The sequence below is a fragment of the Myxine glutinosa genome, chromosome 10, assembly GCF_964187855.1.
Source record: "Myxine glutinosa chromosome 10, kmMyxGlut1.1, whole genome shotgun sequence".
Lineage (NCBI taxonomy): Eukaryota > Metazoa > Chordata > Myxini > Myxiniformes > Myxinidae > Myxine > Myxine glutinosa.
The window spans coordinates 122,225,396-122,246,439 of record NC_136270.1 but is presented as its reverse complement, the minus strand read 5'-3'; the positions used below and the strand labels follow the sequence as shown (position 1 = coordinate 122,246,439).

Here is a 21,044-nt window from a genome sequence, read left to right as displayed (position 1 = left end):
CTCTGTCGGTATCGATATGTCTGTGAGCTCATACCAGTATATCAGTATCAATATACATATATACATGTATATCCATATTTATTGTTTACGCAGGTTCCAAAAGTATGTAATGGTCCATTACGTATTCATATATGACGTACACATCATTGACACAAGGCAATTCATGGCATACATCATGCACACGATCTTTACAAATTATGGCAAATTATTTCGTATGACAGAGAATTTGGTTAATCGAGTAAAAAGGGGTTCAGTTTTATCCTTCACTTACTTTATTTTTGCAGGATGATTTCTAAAAACAATAGTCGATGACGATTAATTGTAGGTAGCAGGCGAGCGTTCGGTTAGCTAGCTCAATAAATATAGCTCAGTAAAAAAAATTTTTTTTTTTTTTTTTTAATGTAGAAGGCTCCAGGCACAGACTATGTCGTCCTCATCGAGGCCAGGCTAGGGAGAGTTGATAAGTCGAATTACTTTTAATTAAATTCTGTCCAGTAAGTATGTGGAACTAGAACCTCCCCAGATGTGAGAGCAGTACTCCATACAAGGACGAATCAATATTTTATATAGTTGAAGCAACTGTTGAGAGGAGAAGAATCTTCGACATCTGAACAGGACTCCCAGTTTCTTCGAGGCACATTTAGCTATTTGTGTAATGTGTGGATTCCAGGATAGATTTGAAGTTAGGGTAATACCTAGTAGGTTTATTGTATCACATGGTGTAATTGTGGAACTTTCAAAGGAGATTGGTGAGATGAGAGGAGTTTTGGAGAGAGATATGGGAAGAAATTGAGTTTTAGAAGCATTCAACTTAACCTGGTTACATTTGCCCCACTGGGAAATCTTGTCCAAACCCGAATTTAAAGAGGTGGTTGTAATGAAATGAGATGCAGATCGATTGAGAGAAGATGGGGCAAATGGGAAAAACATGGAGGAATGTAACGTTGAGTCATCAGCATATGAGTGCATTTGGTTATTTGTAGAAGAAAGGAGGTCATTGATTAAAAAAAGGAAGAGTGTTGGAGACAGAACAGAACCCTGAGGAACACCGCTGTTGATAGGGAAGGAGGGAGATGTTGAGCCATGGACAATTACAGAAACAGAGCGGTCAGAGAGAAAGCTCGATAGGAGAGAGCAGAGTGAAGGAGGAAAGCCGAAAGAGGGAAGCTTGGATATCAGACCCCGATGCCAAACTCTGTCAAAGGCTTTTGAGATATCAAGGCCTACAACAAAGGATTCCCCAAAATCTCTTAGAGAAGAGGCCCAGACATTCGTAATGTAAGAAAGGATATCACCGGTAGATCTTGCCTTGCGAAAGCCATATTGATGGTCAGATAGAAGACTGTGGGATTCAAGATGCTTGAGGAAATGGTTATTGAGAAGACATTCAAAGACTTTGGAAATAGTAGAAGTCAGAGCAATAGGATGGTAGTTGGAAGGGTTTGAACGATCACCCTTCTTTAAAATAGGCTGCACTAAGGCATGTTTCCAGGAAAGAGGAAAAGTTTGGGTTTTTAAACAAAAACGAAACAAACGAGCAAGCACGGGTGCAAGTTCTGAAGCACACTCCTTCAAGACACGAGGAGGAATGCCATCTTGTCCGTATGCCTTGCATGTGTCCAGAGAGAGGAGTACTTTTTTGACTGCATGTGAAGAGATTATAGGGAGGGGCATAGGATTGGTAAGGGGTGAATCAGAGGGAGATGGAATGTTGGAGTCATCCAGAGTGGAATTAGAGGAGAAAAGAGAACCAAAAAGAGTTGCTTTGTCAGTCGGAGAAACAGCTATAGTACCATCAGAACGGAACAGTGAAGGAAAGGTAGAGTGACAGAAGTTGTTGGAAATACTTTTGGCTATTGACCAGAAAGATCCATTAGTGGAAGAAGATGAGAGGTTGTCACATTTCTTTTGAATAAAGGAATGCTTCGCCTCACAAACAACATGTTTGCAATGGTTTCTAGCAGATATGAAGGCTGAATGTGAGTCGGAGGAAGAAGAGTTTTTCCATGTCTGATATGCTGCATCTCGTGCACGAATGGCTGCAGAGCAGGAATTATTGAACCAAGAGTTGGTAGAAGAGGTAAACTTAAAAAGGAAGGGGATATAAGCCTCCATTCCTGCAAAAATAACCTCAGCTATACGTTCAGCAGAGATAGAGGCATCGGCCGAGGAGAGGCAGTAGTCTTTCCAGGGAAAGTCAGAAAAGAAGTTTCGTAAACCAGTCCAGTCAGCGCTATTGAAATGCCAATACTGGCGTTTATTCGGAGCGGTTGCCGAAGGAGTGGTGGTAAGTAAAGTGATGTTTACACGATTGTGGTCAGAAGAACCAATTGGAGGTGAAATTGTGTAGCTGTAACGCAACAGATTAGAGGTAAAGAACAAATCCAAAGTATTGGACGAGTGGTCATGACGATCTGGAATATGGGTAGGGTGGGTGATAATTTGTTCCAAATCATTGAGAATTGAAAATTTAAGAGCTTCAACTCCCCCAACATCCGTGTGGGATGATTTCAACCACTCCCTGTGGTGTACATTGAAGTCTCCTAAATAGAGGAATTCTGCTTGAGGGTGTTCGGATGTCATGGTCTCATGGCAGGAATTAAGATAGTCAAAGAAAGCTGTGAAGTTTGTAGAGTTGGGAGAGCAGTAAGTGAAACAGAGAAAAACAGTGATGGTCGGGAGACAAATCTTAAGCCAGATGACATCAAAGTTTGGAGATTCGAGGTCCACAAGGAGTATGGCAGGTGTGTTGATGTTGGAGTAGACACACACTCCTCCTTTGAAGCGGAATCGTGAGTGAAGGTTGTAGTTTGAAATGTTAAAGGAGTTAAGAAGAACATCGTGTGACAATTGGGTCTCTGAGAGAAGCAATACATTAGGAGAGTAACTTGCAAGATGATATCCAACAGAGGAAAGATTTGAAGAAAGACCACGAATGTTGGTGAAATGAATTGAAAAAGAGTCACGTTCATTCAACAGGCAAGGGTCTTGGGAGGGACCGATACTACTACTGCCTGAGCCCCCCCTCTCGTTGGTAGCAGAGACAGGCAGGTCACCAGAGATTCTTCGCACCCCATAATGCCGGGAACTAGGGGCCATTAACTTTTTAGACTTTTTCATATTTAGTTGGACAATGTGAGGAAATAAGAGGAAAGAGAAGCAAAGAGAGAATGTAAAGGTGAGGAGTGAAAATGAGTAAGAAAAGTGTTTGATGAAAAGTGTATGATGTTTGTTTGCAAGAGAGAGAGATTAAAACTAGCCCGATAGCTATAGTTTGAGTGAGACAGAAAGAAAATTCAGCAATCCTGACATGGAGAGTGTAAGATGGTTCCGGGCACCACTTTAACGCTCCTAAGTCCGAACGGTAGTACTACTCTGAACGGTTGCTGCCTTCAACCTACTACCTAAGGAACCGGTCCAACTGGATGAGTGTTTTTTTTTGGAGACACCATCTCCTTACTGGATGGCCGTTGGCTCCCAGAGGGAGCTCATCCACCCTTTGTGACAAAGCTAGCTTTGTGCCCAATATTGGCACATGCGATGGTGACATGTACAGTGTAGATGTCGGTAATCGGCACAGACCCACCCCAGCGAGCAGCTGTTGTTTATCTCACATGATGACGACAATAGTAGCGCTAATGATCGCCTTTAATGTGTTTGTTTGGGGAGTTTTGCAGGGAGGAAGAGAAAGAAATATATTTAATTCCACTCACACGCTGAGGGATCCTGTGTATATTATAGGTAATGAGTTAACGGGGTAATTTGGGACATTGTACTGAGCCAATAAGCCATTGTACTGAGTTTGGGACATTGTACTCCAATAGGGTAATTAGGCATTTGGTGGTAGAGGGATGGTTTCGGATGTGAAATGAAAACGGGAGAGGGGAAGAAATTTGAAGGGATGATGTGAAGTGGCGACCACACACTTTTCAATGTATTCCCATACCAGGCTTTTTCCCCCATGATGAGAACACTTATTTTATTTCCAACTTAAACGTGGATTAAAAACGATTTTGTTTTAAAGCGAGATCAGACGATGTCTACACGAGTAGTGCTGGGCCGATATCGGTATTTGTAATCAGCACAGGCCGGTATTGCTATCAGCTTATGGGTAATCGGCACAGGCCAATATCGGTATCACTATCGCGGATCGCCATATCAGTAATCGGAATAGGCCGATATCGGTATCACTATCGCGGATCACTGTGTTGGTAATCGGCACAGGCTGATATTGGTTTCACTATTGTGGATTGCCATGTTGGTAATCAGCACAGGCGGATATCGGTATCAGTATTACGGATTGCCATAATGGTAATTGGCACAGGCCGATATCGGTATCACTATCGCGGATCGCCATGTTGGTAATTGGCACAGGCTGATATCGGTATCATTATCGCAGATTGCCGTGTATGGAAAGAGTATCGTGCAGACCTCCTTTCATGTGTACCTCTCAATCCACCAGGTGAGCTACTAAAAAAGACAAAAGCCTTTCTCCTAATTTGAAGACATCAGAACAGAGCCCCCAACGTGGGCCAAAATTGAATGTGCCATCAACAAACTAAAGAATGGCACATGTAGAATTACCCCTTGAGCTTGTAAAAAATGCAATCAGAGATACCATTGCAAGACTCAAAGATCTGTTGTCCAACATCTGGAACACAGACAATATTCCACAGGAGTGAATCCAGGGAATAATCCTACACATCTGGAAGTACAAAAATAGCACAGACTGACTATAGCAACTACAGAAAGAGTAACATTCCTATTTGTTGTGGCAAAGATGTTTGCCTGGATCCAACTGAGCCAAATGCAGTAGACCTTAGTCACAAAATGCAGACCTCATTGGGCAGGCTTTATCCCATAGCACTCAACAATTGAACAGATTTTCAACAATTGAATCACAGAGAAATGCAGAGAATTTGCACTGCTGACATTGCCACATACATTGGCATAAAGAAAACCCTTGACACTCCGAATCATGACTGCATGCATCTAACTTTTGGAGGTATCTGGGATACAATCAAAGATCACAAGGATCATTATAAGCTCTCAACTCTGACACCAAGAGCTGCATCTCGGAGGGGAAACATCAGACCATTTCAGATTTGACAGTGGTGTGTATGTTTGACAGGAAGACATATTGGTCCCGACTCTCCTCCTCCCTGCAATTGACTCCATAAGGGTGCAGACCTCCATAAAGGTGTTTAAAACAGCTGTTCACCACCATCTCTTATCTTCCCCCAACCAAAACCTTGATCTTTTCTACCCCCGCTAATTTCACCCCAAATCCACTTTTTTGAAATACCAACTTCTGTCCTAGAAGTCCTTGGTGTCCTTGTGTTTTATACTTCTCCCACCCCCCCCCCTCCCCCCCACCCCCTTCCCACGCCTCCTCCCCCCAAGCCCTCTCCCTCCCACACATCTCCCTGCCCTCAAATGTTATGTTTGTGTGCTTCCCCTTCTCTCCCCATCTTGTCTTCCGCTCCCTCTTTTTATATATCTTGTTTGTCTGGTTGATTTGTTTGTGAAATAAATGTTAGCTCTTTCACGAGCCTCGATTCAGTATACAAAAAACAAAAAAAACAAAAAAAAAACCTTCAAAGGGGCAGTAGCTGATGTCATGTGAGCCTGGGGGAAAAAAAAGATCAAATTTTCACAGGTTTGGACTATGCTGATGATGTAGTGTTTCTGGCAGAAATAGTAGACGTCATCATCCTTGCCTTGCAACATTATCAAAAGCAGGAAACGAGTTATCTGGCCAAAAAAACTTCAGTCACGAAGATGTCACAATCCTTCAATCACAGTGAATGATGACCATTCGGTGTACACAGTGACAGAATTTCATGTTGGATATAAAGTGTCTTCATCTGGAGACTATACGCCAGAAGTACGGCCATGTGCCGCTTTATCCCAGTTTATTCTCACCTCTTTATCATCAATCTAGAAAGCTCCAGTGAATTAAAAGTTCAAGCTGCATGTATACAGAGCACTGATCACACCCATATTCTGTTATAGATCTGAGACTTGAGCCAGACAGCTAAAATTAATGCCCATATCAATGGTTTTGATAGGAGATCCATTCATTGTATCCTGCAAATCACATGACAGGATTGAGGTGCTAGTCCCTGCCGCTTATGACCAGGGTTGCATTTGTGCTGGGTTCGTGGATAGTTGGTGGCTCGCTGCTGTGGAGAGTCCTTCATGTTTGTAGTGCTGGGAACGTGGTTGGTATGGGCATGCAGAGCACAGACAGGGTGGGCCCTGAACCAGACCGCAGCACATCAATGGGACCTACCCTTCATGTACACGAACATTGCAGTAGAGAGCAGGTTTCTTTATTTCTGTCTAGCCCGCTCGCTTTCGCTGTCTTTCTTTCTTTCTTTATTTTTCTCTCTCTCTTCCTTCTCTCTCTTCTCTTCTCTCTCTTCTCTCTTCGCTTCTCTCTCTTCCCTCTATCTTCCCTCTCTCTTCCCTCCCTCTTCTCTCTTTCCTCTCTCTTCCCTCTCTCTTCCCTCTCTCTCTTCTCTCTCTCTTCTCTCTCTTCTCTCTTCTCTCTCTTCTCTTTTCTCTCTTCTCTCTCTTCTCTCTCTTCTCTCTCTTCTCTCTCTCTGCTGAAATTTGGAACATATTACCTCAAAGTAGAAAGTATTTACTTCTGCAATTTGTAGCCAATTTGGTCCAATAGAAGCAGAGAAACGAATTTTCAGTCCCCATGGTAAAGCTGCATACAGAGATAGGATCCCCTATGTGAAGGGAGGGGCGCTTTGCGCCTCTCTTGATTTACCTGCATGGAATACGAGTGCATTTGCATGTACACATGCAAATTCATAGAGAAGCTAAACAACAGATGGTAGCATGTTAACAGAGGAGCAGAGAGGAGCAAGTGCACAAAGACAACCACTTTTTTTTTTCATAAGTATTGAAATTTTGCAGGTAATCAAACATCAGGTACGCAATAAAGAAGCGAATACGCCAAGAACGACGCCATCCTGCCAGTTCCTAAAGCCACTGTACTTGAAAGACCAATAACCGGAACATTATGAGGCTTATTGTGTAAAATCGGTCACACTTTTGCCACATTACCTGATCCACATAGAGAACCCTCTATAAGATAATTATAGTCTCAGAAAATAACTAGAACCGCACTCAGTAGAGAGCATACCTCCGCCTGGTTGGACATATCACTCAATTGTCGCGTACTAAACGATTTGAGGATGTCAAGGTAAAGGTAGTCAGGAATGGCCAACAGGGAAAAATTGATGATGGCCACAGTGGAATCTTCACCCGTAATGTTGTTTACCCGGAGGTCCTGCAGTGACACCATTCAGGCAACCAAAGGAGGGCACGAAGGAGAATAGTTAATTACTCCGACACATTTAGCTGCGGTGATTGAACAGACCAGACAGAATTTGTTTGAACAGACATTCAGACAATGTTTGAACAGACAGAATGTTTGAACAGACAACAGAACAGACAATTGAACAGACAGAATTTGTTTGTCTGGTTGATTCGTTTGTGAAGTAAATGTCATGGGGGGTTCTGGAATGTCAGCTCTTTCACGAGCCTCGATTCAGTATAGAAAAAAAATAAAATAAAAAAATGGTGAAGAATCACTTTAAAAATTCGACTAGCTGAATCCGGATCTTCACCAAAACTGAATAGATTCTTCCTTGTCACACACACAACCTGTCCAAAAAGTTTTGTCCAAATCCATCCTTAACCTTTTGAGATATCCCGCTTTCTATCGTTTTTGGCCCTATCTCCCAATGGTGAGGATTTCACGTAAAAAAAATTAAATAATTCTCATATCCGAATCCATATTCAGATATTCACCAAAATCAAATCGAATCGTACATGTCAGACACCAAACAGGTCCACCAAGTTTCATCCAAATCCATCCACAACGTTTTGAGATATCCTGCTATGTACCGTTTTTGACCCGATCTCCCAATGGTGAAGAATCACTTACAAAATCCTACTAGCCGGATCCGAATCCGGATCTTCACCAAAATCTAATCATTTCATCCTTGTGATATACGCTACATCTCTGCCAAATTTCATTTTAATCCGCCCACAACTTTTTGAGATATATTGTACACAAACGGACAGACAGGGGTGAAAAGATAACCTCCATCCACCTTTGGTGGCGGAGGTAATCAGATGCAGAGATTATAATTATTTTGTCAAATTAATTATCCTGCTTCAGAGCTTTAAAGATCCCATGCTAGGTGAAACATGGGATCCTTCCTTGGTATAAATTACGATGGCTACAGAACGGTATGCGAGCTATCACGTGAACGTGGCACAATTAACGAGGCATGACGCATTAGCGTGGGTATGCACCGTGGGCATGGGCAGGTTTTACCGATAAAGGAAAAAAAAAAAAATAGATGTAAAGCTAACTTGAATTTACATCACTTTTTACGGAATGCTAAACCACTTAGAGGGAAAAAATTGGAAGTCTCCGCGGATTGTGCATTTTCCCACCAGGATTCAATGGCATCGTTGCTGCGCAATAAAATGATTCACCGCATGAATTGAAGCTCCCTCGCGGGTTACAGGGTGGAGGCTTCCAACGTGTGGAACATGTTGAATCCATTCTGTTTAATATTACCCAAATGTGCGTTACTTCAAAGCAATATATGCCAAAGGATCATTTACTCATGGAGTGTGGGCTAGACACGCAAAAATGTAAAAAACGCCCTTTGTTCATGCTGTACATGCCACCTGGTTGCTGTACATGCCATGCCACCTGGTTGCTGTACATGCCATGCCACGCCACCTGGTTGCTGTACATGCCATGCCACCTGGTTTTAGATAACATCACGACTTTGGTTTACGCTCGCGGTACAACTCGGAAAATAAACAATGCCATCCGTGGAAATCCGACGTTCAGACAACACGACGAGTGCGCAAGCTGGGTGGTGTTTTGTCTATCATCTGCGCCGGCGAAGAACCCGTCCTTCCCAGAATTGGCATTTGATAACCACTTAGTAATACCCTGTCCCACCGGAAGCGGAGCTATGCCATGCATATTTACATCGAGATCATTGGGGTCCTCCCCCTAACCTGAACCCCAAATTTTGTTGTCTTCCATTGTACTCCTCCGAGTACAACCCCCCCGTTTTCAACTAATTTCATCCAGCGCTTCAAGAGCACAAAGTAGTCCAGTAAACACAGACAGTTCTCGCATTATATACTTTATAGTACGATTCCTCCTCCTCTCCCCAGCATTACTCTCTTCCTCCCATTTCTACCCTTTCATCTCCAGCTCTCATTTCTACCCCAACCCTCCTCCGCTCACTACAACTTCCACTGTGCGACCTTGTTACCTCCGCCACCGTAGGTGGATGGAGGTTATGTTTTCACCCCTGTTTGTTTGTCTGTCTGTCTGTTAGTTTGTTAGTGAACAAAATATCTCAAAAGGTTATGGGCGGATTAAAATGAAATTTGGCAGAGATGTAATGTATGTGACAAGGACGAAATTCTTAGATTTTGGTGAAGATCCGGAATTGGATCCGGCTACTGGAATTTTAAAAGTGATGCTTCACCATTGGGAGATCAGGCCAAAAACTATACATAGCAAGATATCTCAAAAAGTTGTGGGCGGATTTGAACGAAACTTGGTGGACCAGTTGGGTGTGTGACAAGGATGAATAGATTCGATTTTGGTTCAGGTCCGAATCCAGATTCGGCCTATCAGTGGGATAGAAACCATAAACCGTTCAGCCTGGCGGAGGTATGCGCTATACCGAGTTCCGCTCTAGTTACCTGGGCCACCAAAGGTGGATGGATGGATGGATGATGTAAGGTGGATGTGTCCCAACACCTTGCCCCCCTCCCCCCTCCCCTCCCCCCCTCCCTGGCCAGCTCTACTGGGTCGCCACTGCACAATGGCGGGCATATAGCGGGAAGGATCATTCATTTGACATCTCAAATACCAAATTTCATAATGATCTAATGAGCCTTTCTTGTTCGGTTGCAGATTTTGTGAAGTGATGTCGTGGTCGGGTGATTCCGAGAAGAAAAGTTGGATATGCCGCATCATGGCTATCGCGTTCCGAGTCGCCAGGGATCAGACGCCGGGAACCATATCCCGATCCTGGGTTGCCAAGTACCTGAACAGGTCTGAGGACTTCGTCAAACGCAATTGGAACCGTGATCCCTTCGATTGCGAGATGGACAGCCGGCCCGAACAGACAGCACAATGTTTGTCTCAGGAAAGCAGGGATATCATCATTGAGTCGCTTGCCAAGGAGAAGAAAAGCATTCGAGGGCTCCAAAAGGAGATTGAATGGGTTCGAGGGAAGAAGAAGAGCTTATCAAGTATCCACAGGTTCCTTCAGTCCATTGGCGCAAAGGCTTTTCACCAAATTCCAGCACCGAAGCTGACGGAAAAGACCGTCGAGGATCGAATGTGGTTTTGTGAGTTTGTGAGCGAGTGGACCTCTGATGATTTTCTTTTCCTGGCCCCTTCTGATGAATTTTTCATTTATGAGGCTCGACGTCCCAACTTCCAGAACGACAGAATTTGGGCTCTTCACAATGATGACATTCCACAAGAACTCAAGATTCGAGAGAAATCGAAGACAGCATGGTGCGTTGGCGTCTTCTTGATGTTCACAGCGAAAAGGCTGATGAAGGTCATCAAAGAGCAAGGACAATCATGGGACGGCAAATACCTCCGAGACGTTGTGCTGACCCGCCATGTTATTCCGTTCTTACGGCACCCAGAAAATGTCCTCAGCATCAAGGAGACCACGGTTCTACACGACCGAGCCCCGTGCATGAGCGCACTGGCGACCCAGAATCTTCTGAAGGCGAACAAGGTCGATTTTTTCGGAAACGATGAGTGGCCGGGAGCATCGCCTGACCTCAATGCCTGTGAACATTTGGGGGCGATACTCAAGGACAGAGTTGAACAACGCCTCCAGAACACCAGGGAAGAGCTTCTCACTGCTTTGACTAACGTCCTCGAAGAAATGGAGTTCGATCGTGACTTGTTTGTGTGTCTCTTGGAATCCTACCCCGTGTGTTTGGAGGCAGTTCGGTCGGCGGGCGGTGGGCACACCAAATATTGAAGCAAACCTTTGAAACTGTGCACATGAGATGTCGAATAATAAAGCTTTTTCCCCCTATTCATGGTTTCTCCCTACCTCTCCTACGTTGGGCTGGGCAGGGGGGGGGGGGGGGGCTAAGGTGTAGGGACACCCTATACATAGGTTATGTTTTCACCCCTGTCTGTTTGTTTGTCTGTGAACAAGATATCTCAAAAACTTATGGACAGATTTGGATGAAATTTGGCAGAGAGGTAGCTTATGTGACAAGGGCGAAATTCTTAAATTTTGGTGAAGATCCGGAATCGGATCCGGCTACTAGAATTTTAAAGTGTTTCTTCACCATTGGGAGGTGGGGCCAAAAACGATACATAGCAGGATGTCTCAAGAAGTTATGGATGGATTTGGACGAAACTTGGTGGAGATATTGGGTGTGAGACAAGGAAGAATCGATTCAATTTTGGTGAATATCTGAATACGGATTCGGATATGAGAATTATTCAATTTTTAAGTGATTCTTCACCATTGGGAGACAGGGCCAAAAACGATACATAGCAGGATATCTCAAAAAGTTATGGACGGATTTGGACGAAACTTGGTGGAGATGTTGGGTGTCTGACAAGGACGAATCGATTCGATTTTGGTGAAGATCTGAATATGGATTCAGATACGACAATTATTTAATTTTTAAGTGATTCTTCACCATTGAGAGATCGGGTGAAAAGCGATAAATAACATTATATAAAAAAAAAGTTATGGATGAGTTATGACTAAACTAGGTGGATGAGTTGGTAGGTCACAAGAACAAGCCGATTAGATTTTGATTCAGGTCCGAATCCAGATCCGGTCTATCAGTGGGATACAAAACGTAAACTGTTCACCAGGTGGAGGTACGTGCTCTACCGAGTGCCATTCTCGTTTAGAATGAGATTCAGTGGCGTGGATATAGCACAAGCATGTTGGGCCGAGTGACCTCCTCCCATGTCTATTTTGAGCTTCGGGTTGCGGTTTTTAGCTTTAGGTTAGGGTTTAGTACGACCCTTGGGGCAAGGGTCATTTTTAGCTGGAATGTAGTCGAGGTAAGGCGTTAGCATCATGTGGTGTTCATCCGTCAGGCAGTCAGGATGTCAGCACTCGGATCTTGTTCTCCGAAACTACAAGCGCAATTTCGATGAAACTTTATCACAGGATTCATCACCCGTGATGCAACAAAGTTTGTTCACAGCATTCCAAAAAAAAAATCAAAAAAAATCAGGGTCTGAGAGATTTACGGAGGGGTCAAAGTGGGTTCAGGTTTGACCCTCCATAATAGGTATTTGCTTTCTTCCCCAAAACTACACACAATTTCGATGAAACCCCACTACAAACTTTGTAGAACTTGAGGACCAAGGCCTCCTGATGCCTTGCAAATCCATAAAAAAAAAAAAAAAGATTGCATGAAATAGGTCAATTTAAAGGTCAAAGGTCATTGCGATTCAGGGACCACTATTTCTGACTTCTCAAAAAGTATTCACCTGATTTAGATGTAACTTAGTAAGGACTAATCTCTGCATGGTGTTTTCACGAGTTTGTTCAAACTATCGGCTAATTTACACATTTTGTGGGTCATTCGCACCTACCAGTGGTTCCCTGGTTCTCCCAGGTAAGTGCAGGGGAATTGCCCCTATTTTTGTTTTGTTAGCACCGAGTTTCAATCTCAAATGTTCCTTTGTTCTTCTTTCTACAAAGCAAGTTTAACAGCACACTTACATTTGAAACGTCTAGTCTGGGTTTAATTCGTGCCCCGACAAAGCGACAATAAGCGGCCAGATTGGTGCTTCGGAGCCCGGGAGTCGTATCGCAAAGTCCGCCGCCCCATGGATACGACGACGTCGGCCCAATGCCCCGTGTGCTGGCAGCAGCTGGTGAAAGTTAAATATCCCACGGTCATCTGCGAAGGGTGGTGCAGTTGTCGCCAACGCCCTGAACAAATTCAAAAAATTCCTGCCACCTTCAATCGGATGGCAGCCTTGGCCAACCGGTTCGTGAAAGACTTGGGCCAAAAACGAGAATACTTTGGGCCGTTAACGGAGTGACGAAGAAGCTTTTTTGCAATAACACAAACGTTTACAGTCTGGATGCTTACATGGCTTACCCCTCTCCGAAGCACCCACCCTCGATCGACTTCCACATTAACAACAACAACAACAACAACAATTGATATCTGCAGATTCTGACATAACGCTTGCTGGGAATGCGAGCTGATCTCGCCCACGGGTGTTTCCATCACGGATCCGGAATAGCAAACATTCTCGAAACAGCTGAAGCTCACGAACGTCCCTACCTCTCCACCCTCAACCCCCCCCCCTCCACCGTCCCACATAGCCGTGCAATCCGTCGTTACCTGCGCATCATTTCCCAAGGTTCTTTATCTGTCTGTCTGTTTGTCTCTCTCTGTCTCTGTTTGTGTCTCTCTGTCTGTCTGTCTGTCTCTCTCTCTGCCTGTCTTTCTCTGCCTGCCTGCGTCTCTGTCTGTCTCTGTCTCTGTCTCTGTGTCTGTCTCTGTCTCTGTCTCTGTCTCTGTGTGTCTGTCTCTATGTCTGTCTCTATGTCTGTCTCTCTATCTGTCTCTCTCTATCTGTCTCTCTCTATCCGTCTCTCTCTATCTGTCTCTCTCTATCTGTCTCTCTCTATCCGTCTCTCTCTATGTCTGTCTCTCTCTCTCTGCCTGTCTGTCTCTGCCTGTCTTTCTCTGCCTGCCTGCGTCTCTGTCTCTGTCTGTCTCTGTGTCTGTCTCTGTCTGTCTGTGTCTGTCTCTGTGTCTGTCTCGATGTCTGTCTCTCTCTATCCGTCTCTCTCTATCTGTCTCTCTCTATCTGTCTCTCTCTATCTGTCTCTCTCTATCTGTCTCTCTCTATGTCTGTCTCTCTCTCTATGTCTGTCTCTCTCTCTATGTGTCTCTCTCTCTATGTGTCTCTCTCTGTATGTCTGCCTCTCTCTCTCTATGTCTGCCTCTCTGTCTCTCTCTATCTGTCTCTCTGTCTGTCTGTCTCTGTCTCTCTCTCTGTCTCTCCTCCAGGTCCTTCAATGCAGGTGTGGTTGATCAACCGGGTTTAAATAATGCACGGTTAAGAGTCATCGACAGGGGAGATGCATGGAAAGAAGGAGTCGCTGCAACAACACCCAATGCAATGGACCCTCGTGGTGATGACCTGCAAAAGGGGTCCGAGTGCGGGTCAAAGCTCAAACTCTCAAAACTGCGAGCCAAACCTGCTTAGGACATCACGTGACTGCGAGACCAATTTTGCTTTACACACACACGACCTTCATGATCGATATTTAAACACGAGGTCCAGCACGACCATCAAATTACCCTCGATGCAGATCACGTGCTCCCTCAGTTGTCCCTGCAGCAAGGGGTCGTTGACGCGCTCGAGCAGGTCGTAGATGGCGTAGATGTTCGGGTGGACGCTCTCGAAGCGCTGAATCTCGGCGCGAATCGCCACCGAGTTCGAGAGCTGCAGCTGCTGCAGGTGAACCTGCTGCGCTTCCATGGCTGCGTCGGAGCGCGCCGGCAGTCCGCGTTACGCGGGTCCACGCACCGTGCACGTCGTAGTGATCGAGATCGTCGCCATCGGCATCTTCACGAGCCGGGCCGGGACGCCGGTGCCACGAGCCGCGTGCGCCACCTCCGCACGCCAACGATCGTCGCCTCAGATCGGGCCGCCGCCACCCCCACGCGGCCGGAAATGACGTCGCGCGTCAGCATCACGCCGGCTGAGGAACCGGGCCGCGGCTGAGCGTGCGTGTACTTTAGTGTCTGGGAAGGCGGCGATCATTGAGTGCCGACTGGGGGATGCTTGTGCCCTTTCCCTTTGTCAAGTCCTTGAAGTGCAGTGCTCGTCTCCATGTAAATTGTTTGTTGGTACCTGAGGCGATTGACGAGCCACAGGTAACCGATCATTGACGAGGAGGTGAGATGTTTGCCAACGCAACAGCACGCAGTATAATGGTTCGTCTTGCTAATTGGAGGGAAAGACATATATATATATATTGTTGTAGTTTTGAGAACCCACACGTGTAAATATGACATCATTCTTGTAAATATGACATTATTAAAGGGTTAAAGGTTGCACCCCATAATTAGGCCACAAGCAACACGTAGGCCACCATAGGACTTCAGTTATTTCATTAGTATGTGTATAGGTAAGGCCGTGTTTCCAATAGTTGAATCTGCGTTGTGTCAATCAAATAAGAAGTAGACCCATTCCGTTCATTTTGTCAGCCTCCCTCTCCAAGCGACGCCATTACGTGCCCACCAGTCTGCCCATGGCCCTCCCAATTTGTTACGTGTCTTTGTTAGCAGCGTTGGCTGCGTTGAGCTGGAGCTCGCTCAAACACAGCTATAAGCCACGAGGTTAGGCCCGAGAAAGGGGGCGAAACACCAGGAAGAATGTGTGGCCACGTCAACTCACCATCAGGGCGTGGTCGGTAAGCGATGCCCAGCCAACCAGGGCTGAGGTAGGATCGCCGGCAGGCGTGGCTTTGGGGTTCGCGGAGTGATCGCTTGGTGAGTTATAAAAGCGAACGCAAAGCCCTTTTACAGAACTCACTCGCTGGCGCTGCTTGGAGGACTGCGCGGAGGACTTGCCAGCGAGCACATTAATCAACAGGACTTACTTACCAGAGCGCGCATGAACTTACTGATCGGGAGAGCGCACCTTTGTAAAGACCTACCGCGTGAGAGAGCTGGCCTTGACTGACTTGCTGGGAGAACGCACGTTGCATTGACGGGGCTGATGCAGTGGCGCTTATGAAAGAAGGACCTTATCAAAGGAGTACATTGGAGAGGGGGCGTTTGGCGCCTTTGTATAGTGCACATATTACGTATGCAGCGTACCAGCTTCCCCCCGTTATATAAATTGTCCGGTCGCGTTCCAACTACGCGCGGAGCTGCCTGCCGGGTTTCGCCCGCTGGACCGGAGCCTGGACTGGAGCCGACCGGAGCCTGGACCCCATCGCCGGACCTTCCATCCACCATCTACAATCCCCGTGTGAGTGTGTACGTTTGTCCTGGGTATTAGGAATAAGACTGTTTAAGACTGCCCTGCGTTCTGCTTCTTCCTCTTCCTATCCTGTACATTCTTTCGTTTCCTCTTCTCCTTCTTGTAAATAATTAATAAACCCATCTTTGTTCTTCCTATTTTCTTGGTTTCCTCTTATCCGATCGCATACGTATTTTCTCTCATTGGGTAAACGTGGCACGATAGGAACCGCTTATAATCGGGTTTAGTCCCATTGTTAATAGCTCGGATCGCGGATTCCTATCCGCTCGGCATTTTCCATCATATCCGTGGTTCGAGCGGGAGTTATTCCCTCGTTTCCGGCCGGTGTTAGTAATTAGGTAGTAGTGAACCCCTAGGCCTAACAAACCCTACCTAACGCCGCACCGGGAAGGACGTTATAACTTCCAGGACTCGGGTCGGCCAGATAAAAGGACAAGGGGATTAACCCCCCCACCCCCTTGATAATGGGAGAGCCGACGTCCGAGATCCGTAACATTTGGTGTCGGGGAGTGGGATTTGCACCCGAACCAAATTTTTCTATTCTGTGAAAAAATTTAGTCAAAATTTCGAGCGGCCGAAATTTTATTGAAAGATCTAAATTAAATCGTGCCATGGATAGCCAAGGCGATCGGATGCCGTTGGGGGTAAATGAGGAGGTAGAAGAGGGGTTAGAATTAACCCAGGACCCCAGGGAAGAACAATTGGGAGAGATGGAGGAGGAAAGGGATGAGGGTGCGGTAGTGGGGGTTGCAGGCGCACAAAATGGCGGCGCCTCGCACATGGCGACGAGGGCCGCGCCCGCTGCGCAAGCGGGAGGGATGGATCTGCAGGACCTCATGGCGCAGCTACAGGCAGTCATACAAATGTAGATGGCAAAGAATAGTAAGCAAATGGAAAATAAAATGGATGCTCAGAGTAATAAAATTGAAGGGATGGGAAACCAAATTGGGGGATTGAGTAAAGAGATGGGAGAAATGAGGGACGACAGTAAGCAATTGGGAAGCCAAATTGGGGGATTGAGGAAAGAGATGGGAGAAATGAGGGCCGATAGTGAGGGAATGGAAAACAAAATGGGAGAGAAATTGGAAAATCCAATTGGGGGATTAGGAAGCAAATTGGGGGGATTAGGAAGCAAATTGGGGGGGATTCGGAAGCAAATTGGGGGGCCAGTTGGAGGACATAAATGGCAAAGCCCGAGAAATTAACGAGGGGTTGGCGAGGGAGAAAGCCAGGTATGAGATAAAACAGATGGGGAAGGACAGAGACCGCAGGTCAAGCGGGAAGGGCACATCGGTATGCGACGGGGTAGCGCGGCTTGAGAAGCGCGGGGAAAGCGAAGTTGAGCAAAGCACAGCCGGGTGGACCGGGATAGAAATCGCGACCCGGGGTATGGGGAAGCCGGCGACCGCCGAAGTAGAAGAGAAAATTTTATTAGCGCCACCGGTCGTTGAGAAAAAAGAAAATAAAATCGAAAAAATAGTGGAAATTGGATTTGAAGAGACGGTGGACTTAGAAGAGCAACAGTGGGAGGAAAGGATGGAATGCGCGCAAAGTTTGGATTCACATCGTGATGTCGTGCTGCATAACCAAATATAAAGTTTGCAGGTGGTGGAGGAGCGAAGAAGAGGAAGCGCCAAGGTGAGTCGGGTGGTGTATGGCGCGAGGAGGTTTGGCGCGAAAGGATTTTTCGCGCGCTTGGGATCCAGACGTCACCCGGGCGCTCGTAGAAGGTCCGTGGTGTGCGGTGTGAAAGCGAATGGCGTATGTGAGCGAACGGCGCCAGAGCGCGAGCGTATTACCGAGTGCGAGAGTGAATGCACAATGGAGTGTAATAGTGAGAGTGAGAGCGACAGTGTGAGATGGATATGGATGGAGAGAGTGTGCGAGGATGCACACCTGAGTTGGTTGTGGAGAGTGTGAGGAGATGCACACCAGAGTGTGTGATTGGGTGGGCGATAGGAGATTGCACACCCATGGGTAGGTGTGCGCTGAGTGGGTGTGCAGCAAAGGAGTGCACACCCATGATTGTTACAGAGGATGTAACGGGGTGTGCGAGTAGTGTGAGGGTGCCGAGATGCGCACGAGAAAAGTGTGTAATGGAGGGTGCGAGCAGCGAGTGGTGCGCACCTGAGTGTGGAGCGAAAGAGAATGCATGAGCGAGTGCAATGACGGAGTGTATGGGATGTACGAGAGGCGCTGGAGCGCCGCGTTGTGTGAGTAAAGAAAGGGTCGCGAGGTGTGGATGTGAAAATGTGATTCGAGCATCGACGCTGACCGGGGCAGCGCTTAGGCCGACGTATAGCCGACGCGAGCTCTCGGGGCGTGGTGCTCTTTGTGTGCTGCGGGGGCCGGCGGGGATCGTTGCCGCGACGCTTCTGCAAGGAGCGCTGTGCACGATTCGGGCCGGGTTCCGCCCTGTATGGTTGGTGCCGCGTCGTTCAGGCGAACGGCACGACTCCGAGGGAGAAAGGCCAGGTCGGACCTTCGCCCACTGGCGGGCGCGGTGTTCCGACCGGGCGAGGTTGGGTCATCGGGCCGGAGACCGCGAGGTTCCGCGCCGGGATGGACCATGGAACCTCGGTCCGAGTATGCCTCCTCCCCAGAATAAAAAATGCCGGACGGACCCAACCTACAGGAGACTGACCATCCGCATGAATTGCTCGGCTTTTCGAAGCCAAGCGGTGGAAATGTATTCGCACCGAGAGGCTCAGAGTAGTGGACAAATATAAATCGTGATGTAGGGGGATGGTAGCTCTACCATCCCTCGCATCCATTTTGGGGCAAAGGAGCTATAGATTTATGGGGTTTTGGCAGTGAAAACTAGCCAGGGAGGGCTTGGATAACGTTAGGGCTCTAGCGATGACCATAGGTGACTTGAGAGTTAAGTAGTGACAATTGTACAAGTAGTGGGGATGTAGAGTAGAGTAGTTTGATGATAATGACGAGGGAGTGCTTAGTATAAGGGATGACGGGGAGCACTAGTATTAGAAGGGAGTAGCTAGTTTAAATGATGCTGTGTGTATGGAGTGCAGTTTATTAAATAAAGAATTGAATGAGTGTTTTGCTGGTGAGCATGTTGAAATGAGGAATTGAGCGTGAGAAGATTTGAGAGCGTGAGGCAATGGTTTGGAGAAGTGATCTATTGTGAGCGTATTGTGGATGAATGTAATGAAGTTGGTTGAATGAATTGCTTGCTTAGTGTGCAAGTAGAGATTTGGTGACTGGTAATAAATGGTGTGGAGTGCTTGTTGGGTGGAGTGAGTATTGTGGAATGAGTGGAGTGGAGTGCATGGTGCGAAGGAGTGAATGGGGGAAGGATGGACCCCTTCACGAGTACCCAGGGAGGGTAATTTAAAAGTAGGTAGAGGGAGTAGGTAAATTGTGGTTGGATATTGACATCTGTGGTGCGGAAAGTAGCAGAGTACTGCTTGGATGGGTGCATTTGTGTGTGGAATGGCTGGGCGTGTGGCCTGTTAGTGCGTATGGTTGGTTGAGCACTCCGCCACTGGTAGTCTGTCAGCCAGGTGAGGCCGCAGGTAGGCTCTGGGAGCCAGGTTAGAGTTCAGCGGGGCCCGAGGATCCTAAGGAGAGGACCCGGGTAGCCCAGTGCCATGGAGGGCAGGAGTGGGGTGAGAGAGCCAGGAGGGCCTTCCCCAAGGTAGGTTAGAGTGAAGGAGCTAGGCAAGCTCGGGTGGCGACGTGCAGTGGTGGAGATGCGCAGGTAAGTAGGACCTGCTAGGAGAGCCAGATGACCCAGCCCCGAAATTGTGCGATGGCACAGAATTGAAAAACCGGGGGAGTGAGACCCCAAATTGGGAGGCACCACAGGGATGGTCAATGGGAAATGTTTTTTAGAACCGCATAGTGTAAAGTGGCCAATGGATTGGCAGGGCAAGACCCTGGGTAGTTTAACTGCGTTAATGTCATTTAGCAGTATAGCAAGGAGAAAATCTCTTCGCACCATCCGCATCCACTCACCGAGGGTGATAGAACTCCACACCAGATTTTGGCAAATGTTTGGAATGAAAGACGCATCTTGACGTGGGTGAGACATTGTGTGTATTCCATCCCTTCCTTCTTTGGAGGGATTGGGGACGAATTCGGAATTAGGAGAGATATGGGGGACGTGACAGTAGAGACGAATTAGTAAATTTGTAAATTGTGTAAATACGGGGAAGGGCAAGGGTAGTGTAGGCTGACATGGGGGGTGACGGACGAGTAGGGACGAGCTTTCTCGGCTCGCTCTCCCGCGCCCCTCATCTTGCATTACCTTGTATTGATGTGTACCCTTGCGCCCTTGCCCCCGCTAATCTGCTTTGTCTTCCTTCCCCACTCATGGACCATGGTCTTTTGTCCGAGGGGAGTGTGCAGGTGCCCTGGATTGTGCTGTCTGCACCCTTGCTGCCTCCTGCCTGCACTGATGCACCATATGGACCACACGTTCTGTGGCCTGGCACTTATGGACCACACGTTCTGTGGCCTGGCACCTCTGCTGGGACCGACCATTGTTGCCAGTGGTACCTGGCTTGCGGACCACTGTTTTAAGTGGCATCAATGCCCAACAGTTGGACCACCTGAGTTGGCCCTGCTGGCCATGAATAAAAAAGCAGACGCGGTTTGTGCCCTTTTTATTAAAAACATCAAGCAAGAAGATCCAGCAAGATACATCGGCCCAGCAGGGAAGCGCAAGAAGAAGACATCATTCATAACTTTGAAATGTTTTTTTTCTGTGCATTTTGGCGCTGGTGCTTTTTGGTGCATTTTTCTTTATTATGGGTGCATTTTGGTACATATGGGTATGGTGTATCGGTGCAGTGCATGGCAATGGCATTGCCTCTTTTCAAAACATCTTCTCTTTTTCCCACAAAAGACAGGTCCTGGGTTATAGGTTTGTAAATAATTAGTAGTCTTGTAAATAATGCTCCCCACCGGCTAAAATGTT

The 21,044-nt window shown here is 46.9% G+C and overlaps 1 protein-coding gene and 1 long non-coding RNA gene across 5 annotated transcripts in view; one reads left to right on the top strand and one right to left on the bottom strand.

The window, feature by feature from the left end:
- LOC137433811 (arf-GAP with GTPase, ANK repeat and PH domain-containing protein 1-like) overlaps window positions 1-14,761 on the bottom strand; it is a 114,221-nt gene extending 99,460 nt beyond the window's left edge. For 3 of the 4 annotated variants that reach the window (XM_068126185.2, XM_068126188.2, XM_068126187.2), the window contains exon 1: window positions 14,410-14,730. In XM_068126185.2, coding sequence (XP_067982286.2) covers window positions 14,410-14,590 — 181 coding nt within the window. In that variant the 5' untranslated portion in view covers window positions 14,591-14,730. Of the gene's footprint in view, window positions 1-14,409 lie in introns of all 4 variants that reach the window. The other variant, XM_068126186.2, reaches the window with a different exon arrangement.
- Window positions 14,762-14,827: 66 nt separating this feature from the next.
- Window positions 14,828-21,044, top strand: part of LOC137433815 (uncharacterized) — a 90,439-nt gene continuing 84,222 nt past the window's right edge. The window contains exon 1 of the long non-coding RNA XR_013624802.1: window positions 14,828-15,010. This is a non-coding gene — a long non-coding RNA (uncharacterized LOC137433815). The remainder of the gene's footprint in view (window positions 15,011-21,044) is intronic.